The 21,579-nt window shown below is 34.9% G+C and overlaps 1 protein-coding gene across 1 annotated transcript; it reads right to left on the reverse strand.

Moving 5' to 3' along the window:
* Window positions 1-1,339: 1,339 nt before the first annotated feature.
* Window positions 1,340-17,617, reverse strand: SATL1 (spermidine/spermine N1-acetyl transferase like 1). Its single transcript, XM_053579041.1, has 7 exons — window positions 17,491-17,617; window positions 16,553-17,430; window positions 11,623-11,674; window positions 3,601-3,681; window positions 3,089-3,184; window positions 2,488-2,528; window positions 1,340-1,750 (listed from the first exon to the last, which is right to left on the reverse strand). Exons 1-7 carry the CDS (start codon window positions 17,615-17,617, stop codon window positions 1,580-1,582), a joined length of 1,446 nt encoding a protein of 481 aa, XP_053435016.1. The 3' UTR covers window positions 1,340-1,579.
* Window positions 17,618-21,579: the final 3,962 nt, after the last annotated feature.

Here is a 21,579-nt window from a genome sequence, read left to right on the forward strand (position 1 = left end):
GCGCCGGCCCCATATGCCGAGGGTGGCGGGTTTAAACCCAGCCCCAGCCAAACTGCAACCAAAAAATAGCCGGGTGTTGTGGCGGGCGCCTGTAGTCCCAGCTGCTTGGGAGGCTGAGGCAAGAGAATCGTGTAAGCCCAGGAGTTAGAGGTTGCTGTGAGCCATGTGACACCACGGCACTCTACCCGAGGGCGGTACAGTGAGACTCTGTCTCTACAAAAAAAATAAATAAATAAATATCTATTTAAAGCCTGGAATTAGTCAGTACAGCGTTGGGACAGTGTCTCATTGTTGCCATGAATGACCTAGGCTTTCTTACTTTCCATTTTGTTCTCTTTTGCATACTGGTTTGTCACCTCATCAAAAGATGACTTTTGTACCTCCAGAGAGCACTTACACGTGTAAAGTAGGAATGAGGCAGAAAAAAAAAGTGCACAAGAGGTTTGTAAACCCCTTTTATCAGAAAAGTATATACTACTTTAAAATCTCCTCAGAAGACTTCTGTGTATATCTCCACAAAAACTTGTCACATTGCCATACACTTAGTTCAAGGAAGATAGAGAAATTATGTTTTTCTTTTCCTATAGTAAGGAATGCAAGGAGTAGGAAATTGGGAGTAAGTGTTTAGTTTAAGCTAACATTGTGTCTTCTACCCTATTCTAAATCATTTGTCCTATTATTATGGCACAGTTGTTTTTCTGATAACTATTACAAATAGTAGTCTTTCTGAAATCTTCAATGGCTCATCATTACCTACAGAATCAAATCAAAATTCCTTACTTTGATATACAAAGCCATGTATATTTGATCCCAGCTTACCTACTAATTCTATCTTGCCTCTCCCCACCCACCTTACTGCCAATGTATATTGTATGTATGACATACCACTTGTTTTTTCAACAGGCTTTGTTGTTTATTGCCTTTTTCTCTCCTATGCTATTGTCTCCTTTTAGAATGCTTTTCTGTATTATTCTGCTCTATCTTTGTTTTACATAAACAAATACAGTGTGGTATGTGGTATCTGTCCTAAGTGAGTATAACCAAAAAACTATAGATTTTCAGAGATCGAATATAGTTCTGCTCAAGGTAGGCAAGCAGTTTACTCATTAGTTCTTTATAAGTAAGCTCTTCAGAATTTAACTCCAGTATTTGAAATTAAGTTTTTTTAAACCTCAGGTCTGTTTATATTCAAATATACCCATATTTTATCAAATTTAAGACACATCATACAACTTTAAGAAAAAAATATTTCCAGTTGATCCTTACAGTTATCCTAGTTGCAGATATGTTAAAATGTGAAAAAATAAGTATCTTAAATTTGATGAAAGAAGGTAAAAAATAAATAGCCCAAAGCCAAGTATAAGGGATTTGGGAATTATCAATTCTGCTACTAGCCATTAATATATTAGTTTGGACAATAGAGAGCTGACTAGATCAGCAAAATCTATTTCAAAATAAAATATCTGCTCAAACAACAATGTAGTGATCACTTGCTGTATTCAATGTCAAACTGCTGTTAGACTCAGATGACATTCAAATGTTGGAGGCTAGGTTGGGAAGGGTTGTTATGAGGCCTCTTTCATTCTTCCCTTGCCATGTCCATGAGTTCTTCTCTGTTAAACCTGAACAGATGCCAGCCCTCTTCAGAGGAAAGGTCTAAAGCCCCTCGACGAGTATAGTAGTCAATAGAAGCCTGGTTCCAAATGACAACAAGAAAGTGCATACAGTTACATTGGCTTCTGATGGCTATCTGTTTAAAAACAAACAAAGATTATTTTATTTAAATGTATAGTCTTCAATAATGCATTTATTTTATTAAAGTTCTACTATATACAAGGCATATATGTACATAATACTTCCAAATAATAATATAGTAATTATTGTCTGGACTTCTCTATAGCTATAAAAAGAAAAAAAGTACTACTATTATGAGCTTTAAAACCTCTCTAAAATCCCAAATTGAGTTGGGTGACTGTAGCTCAATGGTTAGAATGTTGGCCCCATTGATTGGGGCTGGTGGGTTCAAACCTAGTCTGGGCTTGCTAAACAAAAACAAATAAATAAAAAATAAAAGCCCAAATCAATTGGTAAAAATTCTTTATAGAAAAAGTTTGCCTAAGGAACAAATGTTCTTATATATTTCTAAAATACAAAAGAATCTTTTTTTATACTCTTTTCATATTTATACTGTCTACCTATTTTATGGATACAATTGTTCTCATCTTCGTCATGCTTCTACCTGATAGCAAAAAAGGTATATAATTTGGTTGTGGATTATATATAAACCAATTTTCAATTAGATATAACTCATATATTATCTGTATAAATATCTGGTTTGAAAATCTAGTTAAATTTTAATAAAAATTTAAAGTATATGTTGGAGTTATGTTCAAATTATGAGATTAACTTTTTAATTTATGCCCTGTTAAAACATTTTGATGAAGAAAAGTTAGTGTGTCAAATATCACTATGAATTACAGTACATACCTGACTTAGCCTCTTCAGCATTTCAGCTCCAATACCTAGACCTTTAAAATAGACAATGCAAAATGAAAAGCACAAATTCCACTTAACTGGTCATTTGCTATAGTTTAAAAGAAATAAGATATAAAGGCCTGTATCTGATTGTTATATATTCTTAATAGCTTGAGGAAACACAACTCATAAATCTTTTTTTCCTAATAGGAATGTGGTACCAAAGATAATAGAAAAGACTCTGGGTTTACTTTAAATATCATTGAAGAACAAATTAGTCTCTGTCACTATTGTATTATATAACAGGGTATATTTCTTATATATTTCTATGCAAAATCAACCTAAAATGTCAAAGAATTTTATAAAGATAGAATATAGGTATGGCTTAGTTAAACCTTTAAGGAAACTAATAAAAATAATGTCTTTCTAGTCTATTTTTGATTTCTTACTGCATGCAAGAATAACTAAGATTGTTAACAGGCTCATGAAATAGAAATGAGTAACCTAAACAAACTTAAATACCATATATATTTTAAAGCCCTATCTCTATTCTTTAATGTATATGTGTCATTTTCATTTTTAAAGTATTTATAGGTAAGAATTTTAGTTTTACCTCGGTAAGCTTGTATGACATAAAAGTCCTCTAGGTAAAGTAACTTGCCAATCCAGGGGTTGTATGTAAAGTAGTACATGGCAAATCCAACAGTCACTTTGCCAAAGAAGAGAGAAGAGAAGATACACAGAGGTTAAAGCTTTGAATCATACTTCTTTACCCCCAAATGGAATATCTTTGGAGTTTCTTTGTTTTAACTAGTAAAGTAATAAGTGTTCATAATAATATAGAAGTAATAATATAGAAATGTATAATCTTGAAGGTTTAATTTCCTTATAACCTTTAATAGATAAGCTCTCTTTTTACAGTATGGTATATATTCTTTGCCCAAATTTTTAATGCATATATAAACATAAGTACATACCTTACATTTTATTGTTTAGAAAAATAAAACCGAGTTTATACACATATACTCTTATTCTTTGCTTAATAGTCATTGTATGCTATATAACTATTTTAAATATAGAGAAAATATACTCCAGATTAAATTGAAGAAGAAATATCTACTTTACCTGATGTTTTTTTTTTATTGTATACTTCGGCAATCAGGCAATAGAAAAGGGGATTGGCCCCAAAGCCGTCTCGGAGTAAATCTGAAATATCAATTCGTTGGCAAGATGTCAGAAAATGTATAGCAGTGAGAGGAAATATGGTGGATGGGAAACACCATGAATTTGTCTCTCCACCTGAAAAGCAATTTTAATGGCAAATACTGAAATGAATATTTTGGTACTCTGGAGTTCCTCTGAACATTTGCAAACTCCAAGAGATATCCTGTCTGATCAACTGCAGTTAATTTAGGTCATTGAGCCATCAGTGAGGGCTACCCAGCCCTCACCCCTCCTCTAGTCCCATGGGAAGAAATTGTGGGTACAGCAATGTGTATTTCTGGAGCATTTTTCTAGAGCAAGTGTGGGCAATAAATATCCTCCAAATATTGCAATTTTGTGTTTTGATTGCAGATTGTTGCTCTATTCACTGAGATGAGGACTTGGATGTGACTTCCATTGTTCCAACTCCCACCAGATGATGTGGGTTCCAGGAGGTTTAAAGGAGCTGTCTGTTTTATTGTATATTTGGTGGCAGAGGAACATGTATTAAGGGGAATTTCAAAAGCCACCATGCATGACCAGAGAAAAACACAGTCTCAGGGGAAAAAAAATAAATAAAAAAAAACTTAGACTACATTGAGCTTTCAATTCAGGTTGATTCCAGACACAGAGTCACTATTTAGTAATCAAAAAAACAGCAAATCTTGGAGAAGGAGGCAAACCTAATTTTCAGAGTTAACAAATAAGAATCAACAGTTTTCAACAACAACAACAACAAAATCACAAAGAAGCAAGCTATCGTTCATTCAGAGGAATAAAATAAATTAACAGAAAACATACCTGAATAAACCCAGATAATGGACTTACTAGACAAAGAGTTTAAAATAACTGTCTTAAAGATGCTCAGAGATCTAAAGTAAGACAAGAAAAATACAGGTAAAATATATAGAAGAAAAAAGGAATATAAGTAGATAGAAATTATTTTAAATAACTCCCCCCCCAAATTTTGAAGCTTAAAAATATAATACCTGAAATGAAAAAAGTATACTGGAGAGGTTCAAAAGCATATTTGAGCAAGCAGAAGAATCAGTGAACTTGATGATAAAACCAATGAACTTGCTGAGTCTGGAAAACAAAGAAAAAGGATAAAGAAAGTGCAGGTGGTGCCTGTGGCTCAGAGGAGTAGGGCGCTGGCCCCATACACCAGAGGTGATGGGTTCAAACCCAGCCCCGGCCAGAAACTGAAAAAAAAGGATAAAGAAAGTGAACAGAGCCTACTTTGTCTGTGGAATATCATCACCACCAAATGGAGGACCATTCTCTTTGTGGGACTCCTAAGAGCAGAAGAGACAGAGAAGGAGGAAGAAAAGTTATTTGAAAAATAACAGCCAAAAACCTCCCAAATTTGATGCAAGAAGTGAATCTATACATCCAAGAAACTTAACAAACTCTAAGTAGGATAAACACAAGGAAATCCTCACCAAGACACATTATACTCCAAGTGTCAAAGGCCAAATACAAAGAATCTTAGTGCAACAAGAGGGAAGTAACTTGTCATACATTAAGTATTCTCAATTATATTATTATATGAATTCTCATTTGAAATTAGGTCAATAAGCAGTGGATTGATATTTTGTAAGTGCTGGGTGGGAGGAAGCCCTGTCAACTAAGAATTTTATAACCACCAAAACTCTCTTTCAAAAATGAGAGAGAAATGGAGACATTTCTAGACAAAAAGCAAAAAGAAAGAAAAAAAAAAAAGAACCCCCCAAACCTGAGAAAGTTCATTACAAAGCCCACCCTGCAAAAAATGAAAAAAGGAATCCTTCAGGTTGAAAGGAAAGGAAGCTAGACAGTAACTCAAAGTTGTATGAAGAAATAAAATCTCTTTTAAAGGTAAATGTATGGGTAATAAAAAGTAGTATTGTAATTTGGTTTATATTGATGACCCTTGAACAACACAGATTTGAATTGCATGGGTCCACTTATATGCAAATTTTTTCGACCAAATATATATTGAAAATACAATAGTCACAGGATGGGCAATCTGCCTATATAGGGGACCAACTTTTTGTTTGCAGTTTGTACCGCCACCTCCAGCACATGGGGCCAGCACCCTACTCCTTGAGCCACAGGCGCTCCCCAGGACCAACTTTCTGTATAAGTGGGCTCACTTACCCAGGTTGACTGTGAGACTTTACTATGCACAGATTTTGGTATGTGGGGAGGGGTGAGTGTGTGTCTGTATCCTGGAACCAATCCCCCATGTATACTGAGAGATGACTATAACTCTTTTTTTTTTTTTTTTTGCTTTCTAAATTGTTTAAAAGACAAATGCATAAAAACCATTAATGTATGTTATTTGGCACACAATGTATAAAGATGTAATCTTTGACATCAATAATAAGGGGAACAGAGCTGTATAGAAGAGTTGTTGTATGCTATCGAAATTAGGTTAGCTTAAATTCAAATTAGATTGTTATAACTGTTAAATTTAATCTCTATAGTGACCACAAAGGAAATAGGTATAGAATATTCACATAAGGAAATGAGAAGAGAATAAAAGTATTTCGCTATAACTATCAATGAAACACATAAGAAGGTACTAACAGATAAAATGAAGGACCAAAAAGAACTATAAAGCATAGAAAACAAACAGAAAAATGGCAGAGGTAAATCCCTCCTTACCAGAATCTAAGTGTAAATAGATTAAATGCTACGGTTAAAACACGGGGATAGGCAGAATGGATTAAAAGTAAATGAATGAACAATATGCTGTCTTAAAAAATCCTCTGTGTCCAAAGACACAAATAGGTTGAAAATGAAATGACGGAAATATATATTTCATGCAAAGAGTAATCAAAAGAAAGCAAGGGTACCTTTAAGTCAAAAACTGCTGCAAGATACAAAGGACATTATGTAATGATGAAAGTGTTAATTCACTGAGAAGGTATAGCATTTATAAATACATATGCACTAAACATCATAGTTCTGAATTATAGAAGCAAACACTGACGGAACTGAAGGGAGAAATACACAGCAATGTGATAATAGAGGCTTCAAAAACACTACTTTGAGTAATTTATAGAACAACCAGATAGAAGATAGAGACTTGGGACAACACTGTAGACCATTTGAACCTAACAGACATATAGAGAACACTTTACCTAACAACAGCGTACACATTTTTTTTCATGTGCACATGGAACTTTCTACAGGAGAGGCCACATTAGGCCACATAACAAGTCTTAATAAATTTTAAAAGATTGAAATCATACACAGTATATTTTTCCATTCACAATGGAATGGACCTGAAAATTAACAGCAGGACAAAAAGAAAAGTGCAAATTCACAAAAATTAAACAGCACATTTGTAAATAACCAGTCGGTCAAAGAAGAAATCACAAAAGAAATTAGAAAATACTTCAGGATGAATAGAAATGAAACCACAACAAACAAAAGCTTATGGGATGTAGTGAAAGTAGTGTTCACAGGAAAGTTTATAGGTACAAATGTCTACATTTTAAGAACGAAAAAAGGTAACAAATAATAATCTATCCTTATGTCTTCAGGAACTAGAAGAAGAATAGCAAACTAAAGCCAAAGCTTATAGAAGGAAGGTAATAAAAAGCAGAGAAGTGATAAAATAGAGAATATAAAATCATGGAGAAAAATCAAGAAAAGTTGCTTATTTGAGAAGATCAACAAAATTAACAGACTGAAAAAAAGGAAGATGCAAATAATGAAAATGAGGAGTGAAAGTGGGCCATCACTATCAATCTTACAATGATTTAAAAAGAGTATAAGAAAATACTATGAATGGATAAATAAACTATGGTATGTGTATACCATGGAATAATATTAAGTTGTAAGAAAGGTGGAGACTTTACATCTTTTGTATTTACCTGGATGGATTTGGAGAACATCCTCCTAAGAAAGTATCACAAGAATGGAAAAGCAAGCATCCAGTGTACTCAATACTAATATGAGTATGAGATGAAAAACTACATTTGCACATATGAAAAAACAATTTTTTTTTTATTGTGAGACAGAGTCTCACTATGTGACACTTGGTAGAGTGCTGTTGCATCACAGCTCACAGCAACTCAAAGTCTTTGGCTTAAGCAATTCTCTTGTGTAAGCCTCCCAAGTAGCTGGAACCTCAGGCACTTGCCAAAACACCTGGCTATTTTTTGTTGCAGTTGTCATTGTTGTCTAGCTGGCCCAGGCCAGGTTCGAACCCACCACCCTCAGTGTATGTGGCTGGCACCATAACCACTGTGCTATTGACGCTGAGCCAACTCAATTAAATTTGAGTAGTGGGAGGGCGAGGAGGGAGGGAGTGAGGGGAGGAGGCACAGAGTTTGGTAAGTTCTCATCTAATGAGTGCAATGTAGGGGTATATGGCACACCTGCTGAGTGAAGGGCTCAGAAGCTTGAACTTCTGCCTAACAAATGCAAGCAATGTAACCTAATCATTTGTACCTTCATAGTAATCAAAATAAAAAAAAAATTTAAAATGACATTTTAAAAAAGAAAATACTATGATTTCTATATCAACAAATTAGATAACCTACAAGAAATGGACGAATTTCTTGGGACATATAAATTATCCTCAACTTACTCAAGAAGAAATAGAATATCTCGACATACCTATAATAAGAATTCAAGTCAGTAATCAAAAGTTTCCCAAGAAAGAAAAATAGGAAATCCAATGGCTACACTAGTGAATTCTACCAAACGTTTCCAGAATTAACACTAATCTTTCTCAAACTCTTCAAAAGATAAATGAAGAAATGGAAATACTTCCTAAATTATTTTGAGGATTACACTGATACCAAAGGCAGTTAAAGACATTAGAAGAAAATTACAGGCCAATATTCCTTAATAATATATAAGCAAAAATTATCAATATAATACTAGTAAATTAAATCCAACAGCATAATAAAAGGATTATTCGCTATGGTATGATTTATCCTAGCAATGTGAGAGTGGGCCAACATAAGAACATTAATACATCATATTAAAAAATAAATGGGTAACCCCACATGATCATCTTGATATATTCCCAAAGTCATTAGACAAAAATTCAACACTACTTTCTGACAAAATTTTTCATAAAACTAAGAATAGAGGGAAATTCTTAAATATGAAACAGTGTCTGTATGAAAAACCCATATCATTCTCAATGGCAAATGATTGAAAGTATTCGTCCAAAGGTCAGGGACAAGACAAGATACACACTTTAGCCACTGCTATTCAATATTGTACTGTAAGTTATGGCTTGAGCTATTGGACATGAAAAAGAAAAGTTATCCATATTAGAAAGAAAAAAGCAAAAAAAAAAAAAGAAAGAAAGAAAAACGTTTTGCAGATAACATGATCCTCTAAATAGAAAATCCTAAAGAATTCAAGAGAATGCTACTAGACCTAACATGAATTCTGAAAAGTTGCAGAGTAAATGATCAAAAAACAAAAATTGGTCTGTTTCAATTTACCAATAAAGAACAAACTAACAAGTAAATTAGGAAAGCAGTTCTGTTTACAGTAACCTCTATGAGAATTAAAAATGACTAAGATATCTAATCAAGGAGGTTAAAGACTTATATACTGAAAAATACAAAACATTGCTGAAAGAAACTAAAAAAGGACTTAAATAAATTGACATGTATCCCATGTTTTGGGGTAGGAAGACAAAACAACATGGTTAAAATATCAATGCTACCTAAAGTGATTTACATATTTAATGTAGTCCCTATGAAAATTCCAACAGCCTTTTTTTACAGAAATAGAAAGCTGATCTGCAAATTCATGTTGAATTCCAAAGGAACTCACATAGCCAAAACAATCTTGAAGAAGAAAGTTATAGAAAGTTATATTTCACCTTCTGAAATATGAAACTTATTACAAAGCTATAGCAATTAAAACAATATGGTAGTTGCAAAAGGACAGACATAGAACAATGGAACAGAACAGAAAGCCTAGAAATAAACCCTCATGTATCTGATCAATTGATTTTTGACAAAGATGTAAAGACCATTCGTGGGAAAACGACTGTCTTTTCAAAAAATGATGCTAAAGAAACCAAATATCCACATGCAACATAATGAAGATGAGCCCTCACTTCATACCATATGCAAAATTTAACCAGAAAATAAAGATCAAAGACCTCAGTGTAAGCGCTAAATTGATAAAACTCTCAAAAGAAAACATGGAAAAACATTGAATTTTGCACTGATTTCTTGGATGACACCAAAAACACAGACAATAAAAAAAAATAGATCAATAAGACTTCATGAAAATTAAAAACCTGTACATGAAAGTACAGTGAAGAGTGTAAAATAAAACAACCTATAGAAAAATATTTAGTAATTTTATCTGATAAAGATTAATATCCAGAATATACAAAGAACTACAACTCAACAAGCAAAAATTTAAAAATTGGCAAGGATCATAAGTAGACACTTCTCAAAGAAAATATACAAAGGTCAATGAGCCCATGAAAAGGTAGGTGCTCAGCATCACTAATCATTAGCACTGTGCACATCAAACTCAATAAGATACCACTTCACAATCCATTTGGATAGATGTTATAAAAAAATGTGTTGGTGAGGATGTGGACAAATTAGAACACTTGTACTTTGCTAGTAGGGATGTAAAATGGTACAGCTACTGTAGAAAACGTATGAAGACTTCTCAAAAAAAATGTAAAATTACCATATGGTTCAGCAATTCCACTTCTAAGTATGTAGCACAGTGGTACACCAAGGCTGGCAGGTTCACATCCGACCCACGCCAGCTAAACAACAATGATAACTGTAATAAAAATAGCCAGTCATTGTGGTGGGTGCCTGTAGTCCCAGCTACTTGGGAGGCTGAGGCAAGAAGATCACTTAAGCCCAAGAATTTGAGGTTGCTGTAGGCTGTGACGTCACGGCACTTTACTGAGGGCGACATAGTGAGACTCTGTCTCAAAAAAAAAAAAAAAAAGGAATTATCGAATTGTCACCAGTGATGACTGATCCATGATCCATGATCCATGTATCTCAGGATTCTATTTCTGACCAAGGCATTAAAATTGATTTTTTAGGGCAATGGCACAAAAGATCCCACAAAACATAGACCATTTGACACATTTTCATCACATTAGTTGACATAGCCCTCCTGGCATTTTCTTAGTTACTTTGCTAAGACATTTACATTCCCACCTTTACCAAGTGTATGGTGCCCCATGATCATATTGATGTACACAGCTATGATTTAATAAAAAAAAAAGAAATGATAGAATAGAAACCCTAAAAAAAAAAAAAGATCCCACAAAACATCTTAACTTCCTTTTGAATCTATCTCAATATTACAGTGAATCCATTTATCTTCTTGGTAGAATGTTCTCAGTTTATTACATGCATTCTTTAACTTCAAGGAGTTATTCACCATACTCTTGTAGGTTTTGGTACAGAACTCTCTTCACCTTGTCCTTCCCACATGTCGTTTTAAGTACTTTAATGATGTTTTTCCTTAAGTTTTCATATTTACTGTCTAAAGAATTCTAATTCATCATAAATTGCCAGTCTATTACATTATTATTCTGGCTGTCAAAAGTAGTAAATACTTTCAAAATATTTTAAAAGACTTTGCTTTTATCTATTCCGTTCTATCAAGCTACAATCAACATACTGGGTGTTAAATTGTAGTTTTTTAACCAGTAACATTTTTCATTCCACATTCTGAAAATCGTCGGAAGCCTATTGCAGCTGTAAAGTTGTAAGAGCTATTAAATATCAATTTTGTACTAAAAAATATGGGAAAATATTTTGGAACACTGAAAAAGCTATCAAATTTACGTCCTGTACATGTAACATACAATTAATGGCTTCATCTTTAATGACTTAATCTTTTCCTTACAGTCCTACTTCCACATATCTAAGTGCAGTAGTATTGTATCCCTATTGCTTGCTCTGAAAACACAACAAAACGTCTTACCAGCTGCTGTTAATGTCACTGCATCTAGCATGTTTTCACAGGCAACCAATTCCTGTTAAATAGAGAAAACCTTCAATTGTTAAGATAATCATCATGAGATTTTTATTCAATGTTTATTAACATATGGTGTCCTAGGAAATGTTAAAAATGAGTCCAGACTTTATTCCATTTGTCTAGAAATTTAAAATCTGAAGCAGCAGTGCAACGACAACAACAACAAATATATATGTGTGTATATATAGTATATGTACATGTATATTATAATATATGTGTACATTATATATATATATATACATGTGTATATTATATATTTATTAACTATGTTGATACCTAACTCATATGAAGGTCAATTCAAGTTACTACCCTTGAATTAATACAACCAGAAACTGTGAAATAAAGCAAAAAAATGTTTCTGAACATTCATGGGAGACATCATAAAGTTTATGTATTATGAAGCACATAGATTTTACAGAAAAGTCTATTGTGTTGGCTGTGAGAAATTTTTGCCAATTTAATTTAAGATTTTTTAATGTAGCTTTTTACTGTATTATTTTTTACACATTCAAGTTCTTCATGATTTGTATCTCATGGTTGGAATGGTTTTAAAAATATTCACTCTATTGTCCTCTTTAGTTCTCAATTTTAATAATTGATATATTTGTATTTTTTGTATAAAAAGTGAGTTGGAATTTCACCTTTATATTTTCTCCAGTTGTTCTAATGTTCTGTATGGAAAACCTCATCTTTTGGGCGGCGCCTGTGGCTCAGTGAGTAGGGAGCCGGCCCCATATTCCGAGGGTGGCGGGTTCGGACCCAGCCCCGGCCAAACTGCAACAGAAAAATAGCCGGGCGTTGTGGCACGCGCCTGTAGTCCCTCCCAGCTGCTCGAGAGGCTGAGGCAAGAGAATCGCGTAAGCCCAAGAGTTAGAGGTTGCTGTGAGCCGTGTGATGCCAAGGCACTCTACCCGAGGGTGGTACAGTGAGATTCTGTCTCTACAAAAAAAAAAAAAAAAAAGAAAGAAAACCTCATCTTTTATTCACTGATGTGAAATGTCCCTTTTATGATATAATACATTCTCATATACAGTTATCCTTTGGTATCTGTGGGAGATTGGTTCCAAGACAGCCCCCAACGTGATGGATACCAAAATCCTAGGATGTTCAAGATTCTGATATAAAATGGTGCTATATTTGCATATAGCCTATGCACATCCTCCTATATACTTTATTGCTATGTAAATAGATGTTATACTGTATTGTTTAGAGAATGACAAAGAACAAAGTATGTACGTGTTCAATACAACTATATTTTTTCCAAATATTTTGATCCTAAGTTGGACAAATCCACAGTTGTGGAACCCATTGATTTGGAGGACCAACATCATATTTAAGAGAACGTCTGTCCCATTGGCCTGTCTCTGCAGTAGCTACTATAGTATGTTAATTACTTACAGCCTTATGACATGTGGTATTGATCATTTCCTCTCATTACTCATCTTTTTAGAAGTCTTTTCTTTTTCAATCAATGTAACCTGATTCTTTGTACCCTCAATGAATCCCCAAAAATGAAAAAGAAAAAAGAAGTCTTTCATTTTTACACGTGAAAATTGGCATATTTTGACTTGAATTACATTCAATTTATAATGGATAAGAATTTTAAAAATATTTGAGAATATTTGAGAAGAATATTTATTCCTTCTCAAATATTTTTAAAATTCTTATCCATTATAAATTATGTAGAGCCATGATATGAAGTCTGGATTTTTTTTCTCAATGCAACCAGAAGCTCAATGGAGTTTTTAAATATTTTGACTTCTATGTAGAGAATGGATTGGCTAGAGAAGGCAATTATGCCCATATCTTCCCTAAGACATTTTAATATCCATGAAGGCAGAGACTGTAATTCAATAATCTTTACATCTCTTACAGTACTTAGTACATATCCTGCCCTCCACGTATGCATTCAGTATTTGTATAATGAACAAAAATCAAATATTAATACTACCCAGCTCTCTTCTGTGGATCACCAATGGTCCAAAACCACACTTTGAGAACCATCACAATGAAAGGCTTTATATGGAAAATCTGGTAAAGATGAATATATAGCTGCCCAGCTATGAAATGTGGTGTTTGAGGTTAGTATAAAATGAGTTCATAGAGAGGATAGAGAAGAATTTTAGGGCCAGGACAGTAAATAAAACATGCACTATACTCAGCTAAGCAATTACTATGATGGCAAACTCTAATAAACTCCTGTGCAAAAGAAAATATTTTGCAAGCTCAGCCATGAACAGGAGTTAGAATGGACATTTATTATTTAGAAGAACATAAAGCTTAAAGCTAATTAATCACCACATACAAGTCTGCAAAGCAGAGCAAGTACTTTAGCTTGACTAATATTTTTCTACAATGAATACTCACTGAAATTACTCCCAAGAAACTTATGGTGTATGTTCAGGTACATGTGGTAAATTAAAAAGTAAATGTGATAAGGAACTTCATAGGCAAAGGTTCACTAAAGTAGGGGAGGCTAGCGATATATTTTTCCCTTGATAATGGCAATGGGAATTATCTGGCGAGCTAAGAAAGGTACACTTGTCCAGGTACAGAGATTCATTGTCATTCAGTAATAAATTTATTAATTTCCAACTAGGCATCAAATACTAGAAGTACATAACATGTTTTAAAATTATTTTCTGCCACCTGGAAAAATGTAGATCTAGAATAATTTGTTGGATAATATTTTGATTGAAGATCTAATGATGCAATTTAATGCCAGTTAGAGAAATGAAGTGAGAACTTGTAAAAAATGAAATAGAATGGAAACCATGGAAAGATAGATAACTTAGTTCTTAAAAATATGTTACACTCTCCCCCTCCTCTCTCTCTCTCTTTCTTCTTTTCTCTCCTCCTTGGTGCTGCTCTGTAGCATCCCTCCCTCGTCAATAAAAACCTTTTGTACAAAAAAAATATATATATGTTACTAGGCCTAGCATCACTTCAACAGATGAATTTCACAAGAAACTAGGTATGGGGCATTAAGACATTTTTCAATAAAAGGGAATACAAACTTGGTCTTATTTAGATAAGATTTAGATATATTGGTGAGCAAATGGAAACATTTTCCTTACAAAACCATATTTATAATCTATAATATGTTCCAGCCACATATTTACTCCATTAGGAATCTGAAACACTGCTTTTACATAGGTCTTTATATAGAATTGTTTACCTGTGAATCACATAAATTATTGATTGCAGTGCCAAAAAACTTCAGTGCCATAAATATGGCACTTAGATCACTTTCCCCCTTTACCCAACTGGAATGATTTCTAAAGAATCCATTAAAATAAATATTTAAATGAGAAATATTTAACCTAGCTCCTTAGGCTCCTGAAAACTGGATTTCAGGGATCAAGGAACTGTCTAAAATTATAGGGAAAACTTTGTCCTCTGTGAATATTGTTTTCTGGGTAGTCAGTCATTGGTTTCCACAAGTTAAGTGTGTTCTTAGAAGTAATAAGATTCCCATGGGTGGCGCCTGTGGCTCAAAGGAGTAGGGCGCTGACCTCATATACAGGAGATGGTGGGTTCAAACCCGGCCCCGGCCAAAAACTGCAAAAAATAAATAAACAAATAAATAAAAGAATAGGATTCCCTAGTCTGAGATATTATTAGCCATTAGCCCTCTGTTGGAGTGCTCAGAAGCCAAACTTGCCAATCAAAGCATACAGTGATGGCAACATCCCTTAGGATACAAGGCAAGCTACTGGACATTCTTTTGTTTCTTTTTTTTATTTTTATTTTTCTTTATTAAATCATAGCTGTGTACATTACTATGATCATGGGGCACCATACACTTGGTTCATAGACCATTTGACACATTTTCATCACACTAGTTAACATAGCCTTCCTGGCATTTTCTTAGTTATTTTGCTAAGACCTTTACATTCTACATTTACTAAGATTCACATATATATTCCTACGAAAGTTGATCTTTTGTTTCTCAGTAATCAAAATAATTCACCAAAGTGGTTTCAGTTTCAATATTTTATATTTATATTTATAAAAAAGTGATATTCCAACAAAAGTTACAATGAAATGATAAGCCTTTGCCATATCAATAAAAATTTAAATTTGTAATAGGTTCCACACTTTCGTTTTCCAAATAAGATTCTGAGGTACTTGACAGTTTACATTCTTTATGAGAAGTATTTCTAACGCTACTTCTATGTCCAAATTCTCCAATAATGATTGAGTCTTACAAACTTGATAACTCTTCCAGATCATCATACTCGGTATTTATATATTCCCACAAGAATACAGTAATTGTACAAATTATTTCAGGAACAACTATAAAAAATATTGAGAATGAAGGGTATGATGCTTACAAACTCAAGTCAGGTAACATAACAGTAACACGGTCCTCACGTTTTTGTTTGCAAAATCAATAATGCCTACAAGGCATCGTTGGCACCAAATGCATATCTTGTTTGAATGCTTACTGGGGTTATTCTCAGTCAAAAAGGTAATACCTCATATATCATTGGTGGATCATTCACTTGAGATAAGTGTTTCTTTTTTCGAAGATCTTCTGTTAAAGTGAAAATTTCTCTAGAAGAGACAACATATTCAGTCCCTAAAATTTCCATGAATTGGTTCTCCCGTGACTTTTTGAGCCCCCATTATATGCCAAGCAATTTACATGTAACTATTTTATGTTGTTGAATCATTACAATGATCTTTTGACATAAACACTAATCTCGATTTTAGTTGTGGAACATGAAGATTAGAGAGCGTAACTTCCAGAAATTTATGTACAGAGGTCATAATTGGCAAAGCCAGGATTCACCCCCAGACTATGCTGCCCTTACTCTCTTTCAGCCCCTACACTACTGCCATGAAGCTCATGTAATAAGGAGAGACTTACTTTAATCAGGCGCAGGATTTCTGGGCAGTCTCGAGCCTCTGCAGGTCTTACTCGGAAAGAATTCATGCTAGGTTGCCTTGTACACGAATGACTTATGCTTGGTTGGATTGGCTTTTGTTGACTCGGGCCTGATTGGCTCAGGGCTGGGTGGCTAGGACCTGGTTGCCACATGCCTGATTGAGTCCCGCTTATTTGGCTCAGATTTGATTGGCTCATACTTGGTTGACTTGTACCTGATTGGCTGGTGCGTAGTTGACTCAGACCTGGTTGCTGTGTACCTGGTTGGCTTGGGACTAGTTGCCATATGCCTGGTTGACCCAGGACTAAATGGCTTATGCCTGGTTGCCACATGCCTGGCTGGTTCGAGACTAGTTGGCTCATGCTTGATTCGCTCAAATCTGGTTGCCGTATGCCTGGTTGGCTCCTACCTAGTTGACTGATGTTTAATTGACTGGTACTTGATTGGCTCATATCTAGTTGCCTTGTGCCTGGTAGACTTGTACCTGATTGGCTCATGCCCAGTTGGCTAGTGCCAGGTAGAGTTATACTTGATTGACTCAAGTCTAGCTGCCTCATTCCCGGTGTACTTGTACTTGATTGGCTGGTGCCTGAATGGCTCAAGCTTGTTTGCCCTGTGCCTGGTTGCCATGCACCTGGTTGGCTCTTGCTTGATTCCCACAAGCCTGGTTGCCACATGTCTCGTTGGCTCAAGCCTTGTTGGCACATGCCTGGCTGGCTCATGCCTGGTTGACACATGCCTGGTTGGGTTGTACCTAATTGCCATGGGCCTGGTTGTTTCATGCCAGGTTGGTTTATGTCTGTGAGGTTTGTACCTGATAGCCACATGTCTGGTTGTTTCATGTCAGGTTGGTTTATGTCTGGCAGGCTTGCACCTTGTTGCTTTATGGGTGATTGGTTTATACCCTCTTGTTTCGTGCCCAGTTGGTTGATATTGTGTAGGCTGGTGCTAGGTTGGTTCATGTCCAGTTGGTTCATACCAATTAAGCTTACGCGTGGCTGGCTCATGCCTGTTTCACTCATGTCTGATAAGCTTGATTGGTTCATGCCTAATTGGCTCTGGCCTGGTTAGCTGAGGATGCGTTGGCTGAGGACTGGTTGATTTATGGCTGGTTAGTGGACGAATTGTTGGCAGAGTATGGATAGGCAGATGACTGGCTGGCTAGCAATTAAGCATCTTGATAGAATGGGGTCCCTTAACTACAGTGCTGCGGTGAAAAGCGGTCAGCTATTCCCAGTTTTTCTCAACTTAATTCGTACTTCAGAATACTCCTCTATTGAGTTGGGAATTGGAAAAAAGAAAGGGCTACCTCAGGAAGGTTATTGATGTCTCCAATTTGCTGGAGTTGACTTCACCAGCGATCACAGTTGAAGCCTTTTCTGGGTTTCAGGTTGTCATCTGGCCTTTCCTTGCCAACAGGGCAGAAGTAAGGGGAAGAAGAAAATGACCCTGGAGCAAAGCCACCTTACCCTCCCTTCATAATCACTGCGTCATAGTGCCAAAGTCACAATGCCCTATTTACATGCCTACATGCTCCCCCATGTGGTGAGGGAAGGTCAAGGCAGGGCCTATTTGATCGCTTTGTTACTTAGAGAGTGAAGAGACTGAAATGAGTCTCAGATCTTATGCCTGGCACTCTCAAGAGTCCCTGCTGTTTTAACCAACCAATTCAAAAACACTTGCACCAACTCTCCTCCCTTTTCCCATGCCCTAGTCCTCAAATAACTCATTTTTATATTATTATCTTGATTTTCACTTATACTAGAAACTAGAATGATTAAACAGATTGTCTCTATTAGATGTTCAAGTCCTGAGTGCAGAAAATATTTCCTTAAAAATAATTAATGGCAGGGCAGCGCCTGTGGCTCAAAGGAGTAGGGGACCGGCCCCATATGCCGGAGGTGGCAGGTTCAAACCCATCCCCGGCCAAAAAAAAAAAAAAATAATAATAATAATTAATGGATGAAAGGGAAGGTGGGAGGGATATTGGTAAACTCTTACCTAATGTGCACAACATAGGGGTAGACATCACATTCCCTAGATGAGGGCTCAACTAAACTTGAACTTTACTTTTGAAATACAAACAATGTAACCTAATCATTTATGCTCTCATATTAATCTGAAATAAAAATAATAACTAATAATAGGTACAGATACTATTTATCGAGTTTGTTATGACCTAGGCTCAGTGGGAAGCACTTTACATATTTTTCATTCAATCCCATAGTAATCATATTATTCCCAATTTGGAGAAAACTGACTCAAAATATTTGGTACCCTGCCCAAGGACTTATAACAGTTGTCAGAAAGCCTGTATTCAGACTCAGATCTATCCGACTTCCTTTCCAGGTTACTTACCATTAGTGTGTCCTGCCTCTTACATACACTCTTCTCTTCTTTATCCCCACATCTGTGAGGGCAGGCATGTTGCCTTTTTACCCTTCCACTCCATAAAATTCTATCTTCACCATTTTATGTTCTGGCTCATTTCTTCAACATTATTTATCATGTAGCTGGTGCTAATATTGTTTTAGATGGAGTATTTTTTATTGTTCAAATATACTCAAGAAACTTAGTTGAGGCTGTTCTAAGTCTTATACCGTGCTAAGGGCTTTACATATGCATTGTTTTATTTAATCGTCAAAGCAACACTATAATGTACTATGTACTATTGTTCCCCATTTTATCAATAAACTGGAAATTAGAAAGATTAACTAAATTACCCAAATTTCATAAATGGCAGAATAGAAATGACATCCAAAGCCCATCCCATAAATGGGTTTAAATTAAACTAGAGAGCCAAATTACTGTTAAGCTCTGTTGGATATAAATGGTACCTAAAGAGCTCATATTCTTAGCATAACAGGAAAATTAAGTCACATCAAGCCTAATACAAATTGTATGTAGGCACATTGCTGTTTTTCAATCACCTGTAATGAAAATGAAAGCTAAAATGTAATCAGTACTTCCTGTGGTGTGAGGCACGGTTCTAAAGAACACTTTACTTGTATTAACTCAATTGGTCCCCACAACAATCCAGTGATGTATTTTATATTATTTTCTCTGTTCTGAAGGGAAAGAAACTGATATTAAAAAAGGTTAAGTAACTTGAGAAAGGCATTTGTATAATTTTCATCTATAGCAAGCAGAGTTTAAATTTGCAGGAATCTCTCTATACCTCAGAACTGAGAGACAATATTATTTTCCTCTCCTTTCTTTCATCAGCTTTTTTTTCCCCCTGTAAGATGCAAACAAGAAAAAAAAGGAAGAAAGGGAGAGAGGGAAGAGGAAGGCAGGGTTAAAAGGTGGGGAGCTTGGGCGGCGCCTGTGGCTCAGTCGGTAAGGCGCTGGCCCCATTACCGAGGGTGGCTGGTTCAAACCCCGCCTCGGCCAAACTGCAACCAAAAAATAGCCGGGCGTTGTGGCGGGCGCCTGTAGTCCCAGCTACTTGGGAGGCTGAGGCAAGAGAATCGCTTAAGCCAGGAGTAGGAGGTTGCTGTGAGCTGTGTGAGGCCACGGCACTCTACGGAGGGCCATAAAGTGAGACTCTGTCTCTACAAAAAAAAAAAAAAAAAAAAAGGTGGGGAGCTTAAGGCAAGGAGACAGACTGCAGCAAAGCTGACATTTTATGAAATAAAAATCTGAAGTACTTTGGAGACATTCATCAATAGGCAACACTTTTTAAAAATAATATTTATTAAGGAGGGCATACTTACTATAGAAAATTTGGAAAACTCTATGATAGGCAGACAAAAAATTACCTCTAGAGTTTGTGCTAATTGGATAGGAGGATACCCAATAATTTAAATTTTCTTCCTTTCCAGATAACAACAAATTTCCAATTAAGAAAAAAAAAATCCATCGCTTTGCTCATACTATCTCTTTGATTAGCCAAGGGTGCATATCAAGGATCAATGGCTTTTCCTTAATTTAGAAAAGTTCCCCAACTGAAACCCTTTTGTGAAGGACAAGGTGGATCTGAAGTCTAGAGCAGTGTTTTTCAAACTTTTTTATCTCACAGCACATTTGAAGCTATATTTAAATTTCTTTGGCACACTTATGTTGATTAAAAAAGAGTAAAGAAAATAATATACCTTTTTGATGTATTTATTAAAACAAAAAATTCACTATCACAGCAAAAAAAAACCAAAACAATTTATCATAATTTTTAATAAAAGATAACAATTAAAATTCTTTAAAAACTTATTTATATTTATTTTTCCATTTATTGTAATTGAACATTTAATGTGATATCTGAGCTTAATTTCTTTTTTGGAATATCTTCTTTGCAATGTCAAATTTTGGATAGGCGTACTCTTAAATATTCTTTCAAGGATTCTAGCCATGATCCATTTTGTTTTCAATAATAGTCATTGCAGAAAACCTTGTTTCACAAAAATATGACATTATTATTTGTTAACCCTTCCTCTTCTGTAATAATTAAATTTGCTAACATATATGCAATTTAAACAGAAACATATATTCACTTTAAACAAAAAGGATTTCTCACCCAATCCAGAGACATTATGTTAAGTGTTGGTACAGGGAAATATGTTTCAAAATTTGTGTACGATAAATCTAAAGTTTGTAAAATTTGTTCAATATGATTTTTATCCAGTTAATATCCTTTCACTAGTTCAAACATTTCTACTGCATTTTCTCTTTCAATCCTTCTTCCAGAGAAGTAATTTTTATCTGAGAGTATTAATTTTACCTGTAGTTGAAAGAATATTTTCATGATTTCCCTGCATACTCTTTTTTTTTCTTCAGTTTAGGCATTTGTTTTTTGTTTTATTAAACCATAGCTGTGTACATTAATGCAATCATGGGGTACAATGTGCTAGTTTTATATACAATTTGAAATATTTTCATCAAACTGGTTAACATAGGCTTCATGGCATTTTCTTAGTTATTGTGTTAAGACATTTATATTCTACATTTAGTAAGTTTAACATGTACCCTTGTAAGATGCACCATAGGTGTTATCCTCCCTCCACCCATTACCCTC

Source organism: Nycticebus coucang, chromosome X, assembly GCF_027406575.1.
Source record: "Nycticebus coucang isolate mNycCou1 chromosome X, mNycCou1.pri, whole genome shotgun sequence".
Taxonomy (NCBI): domain Eukaryota; kingdom Metazoa; phylum Chordata; class Mammalia; order Primates; family Lorisidae; genus Nycticebus; species Nycticebus coucang.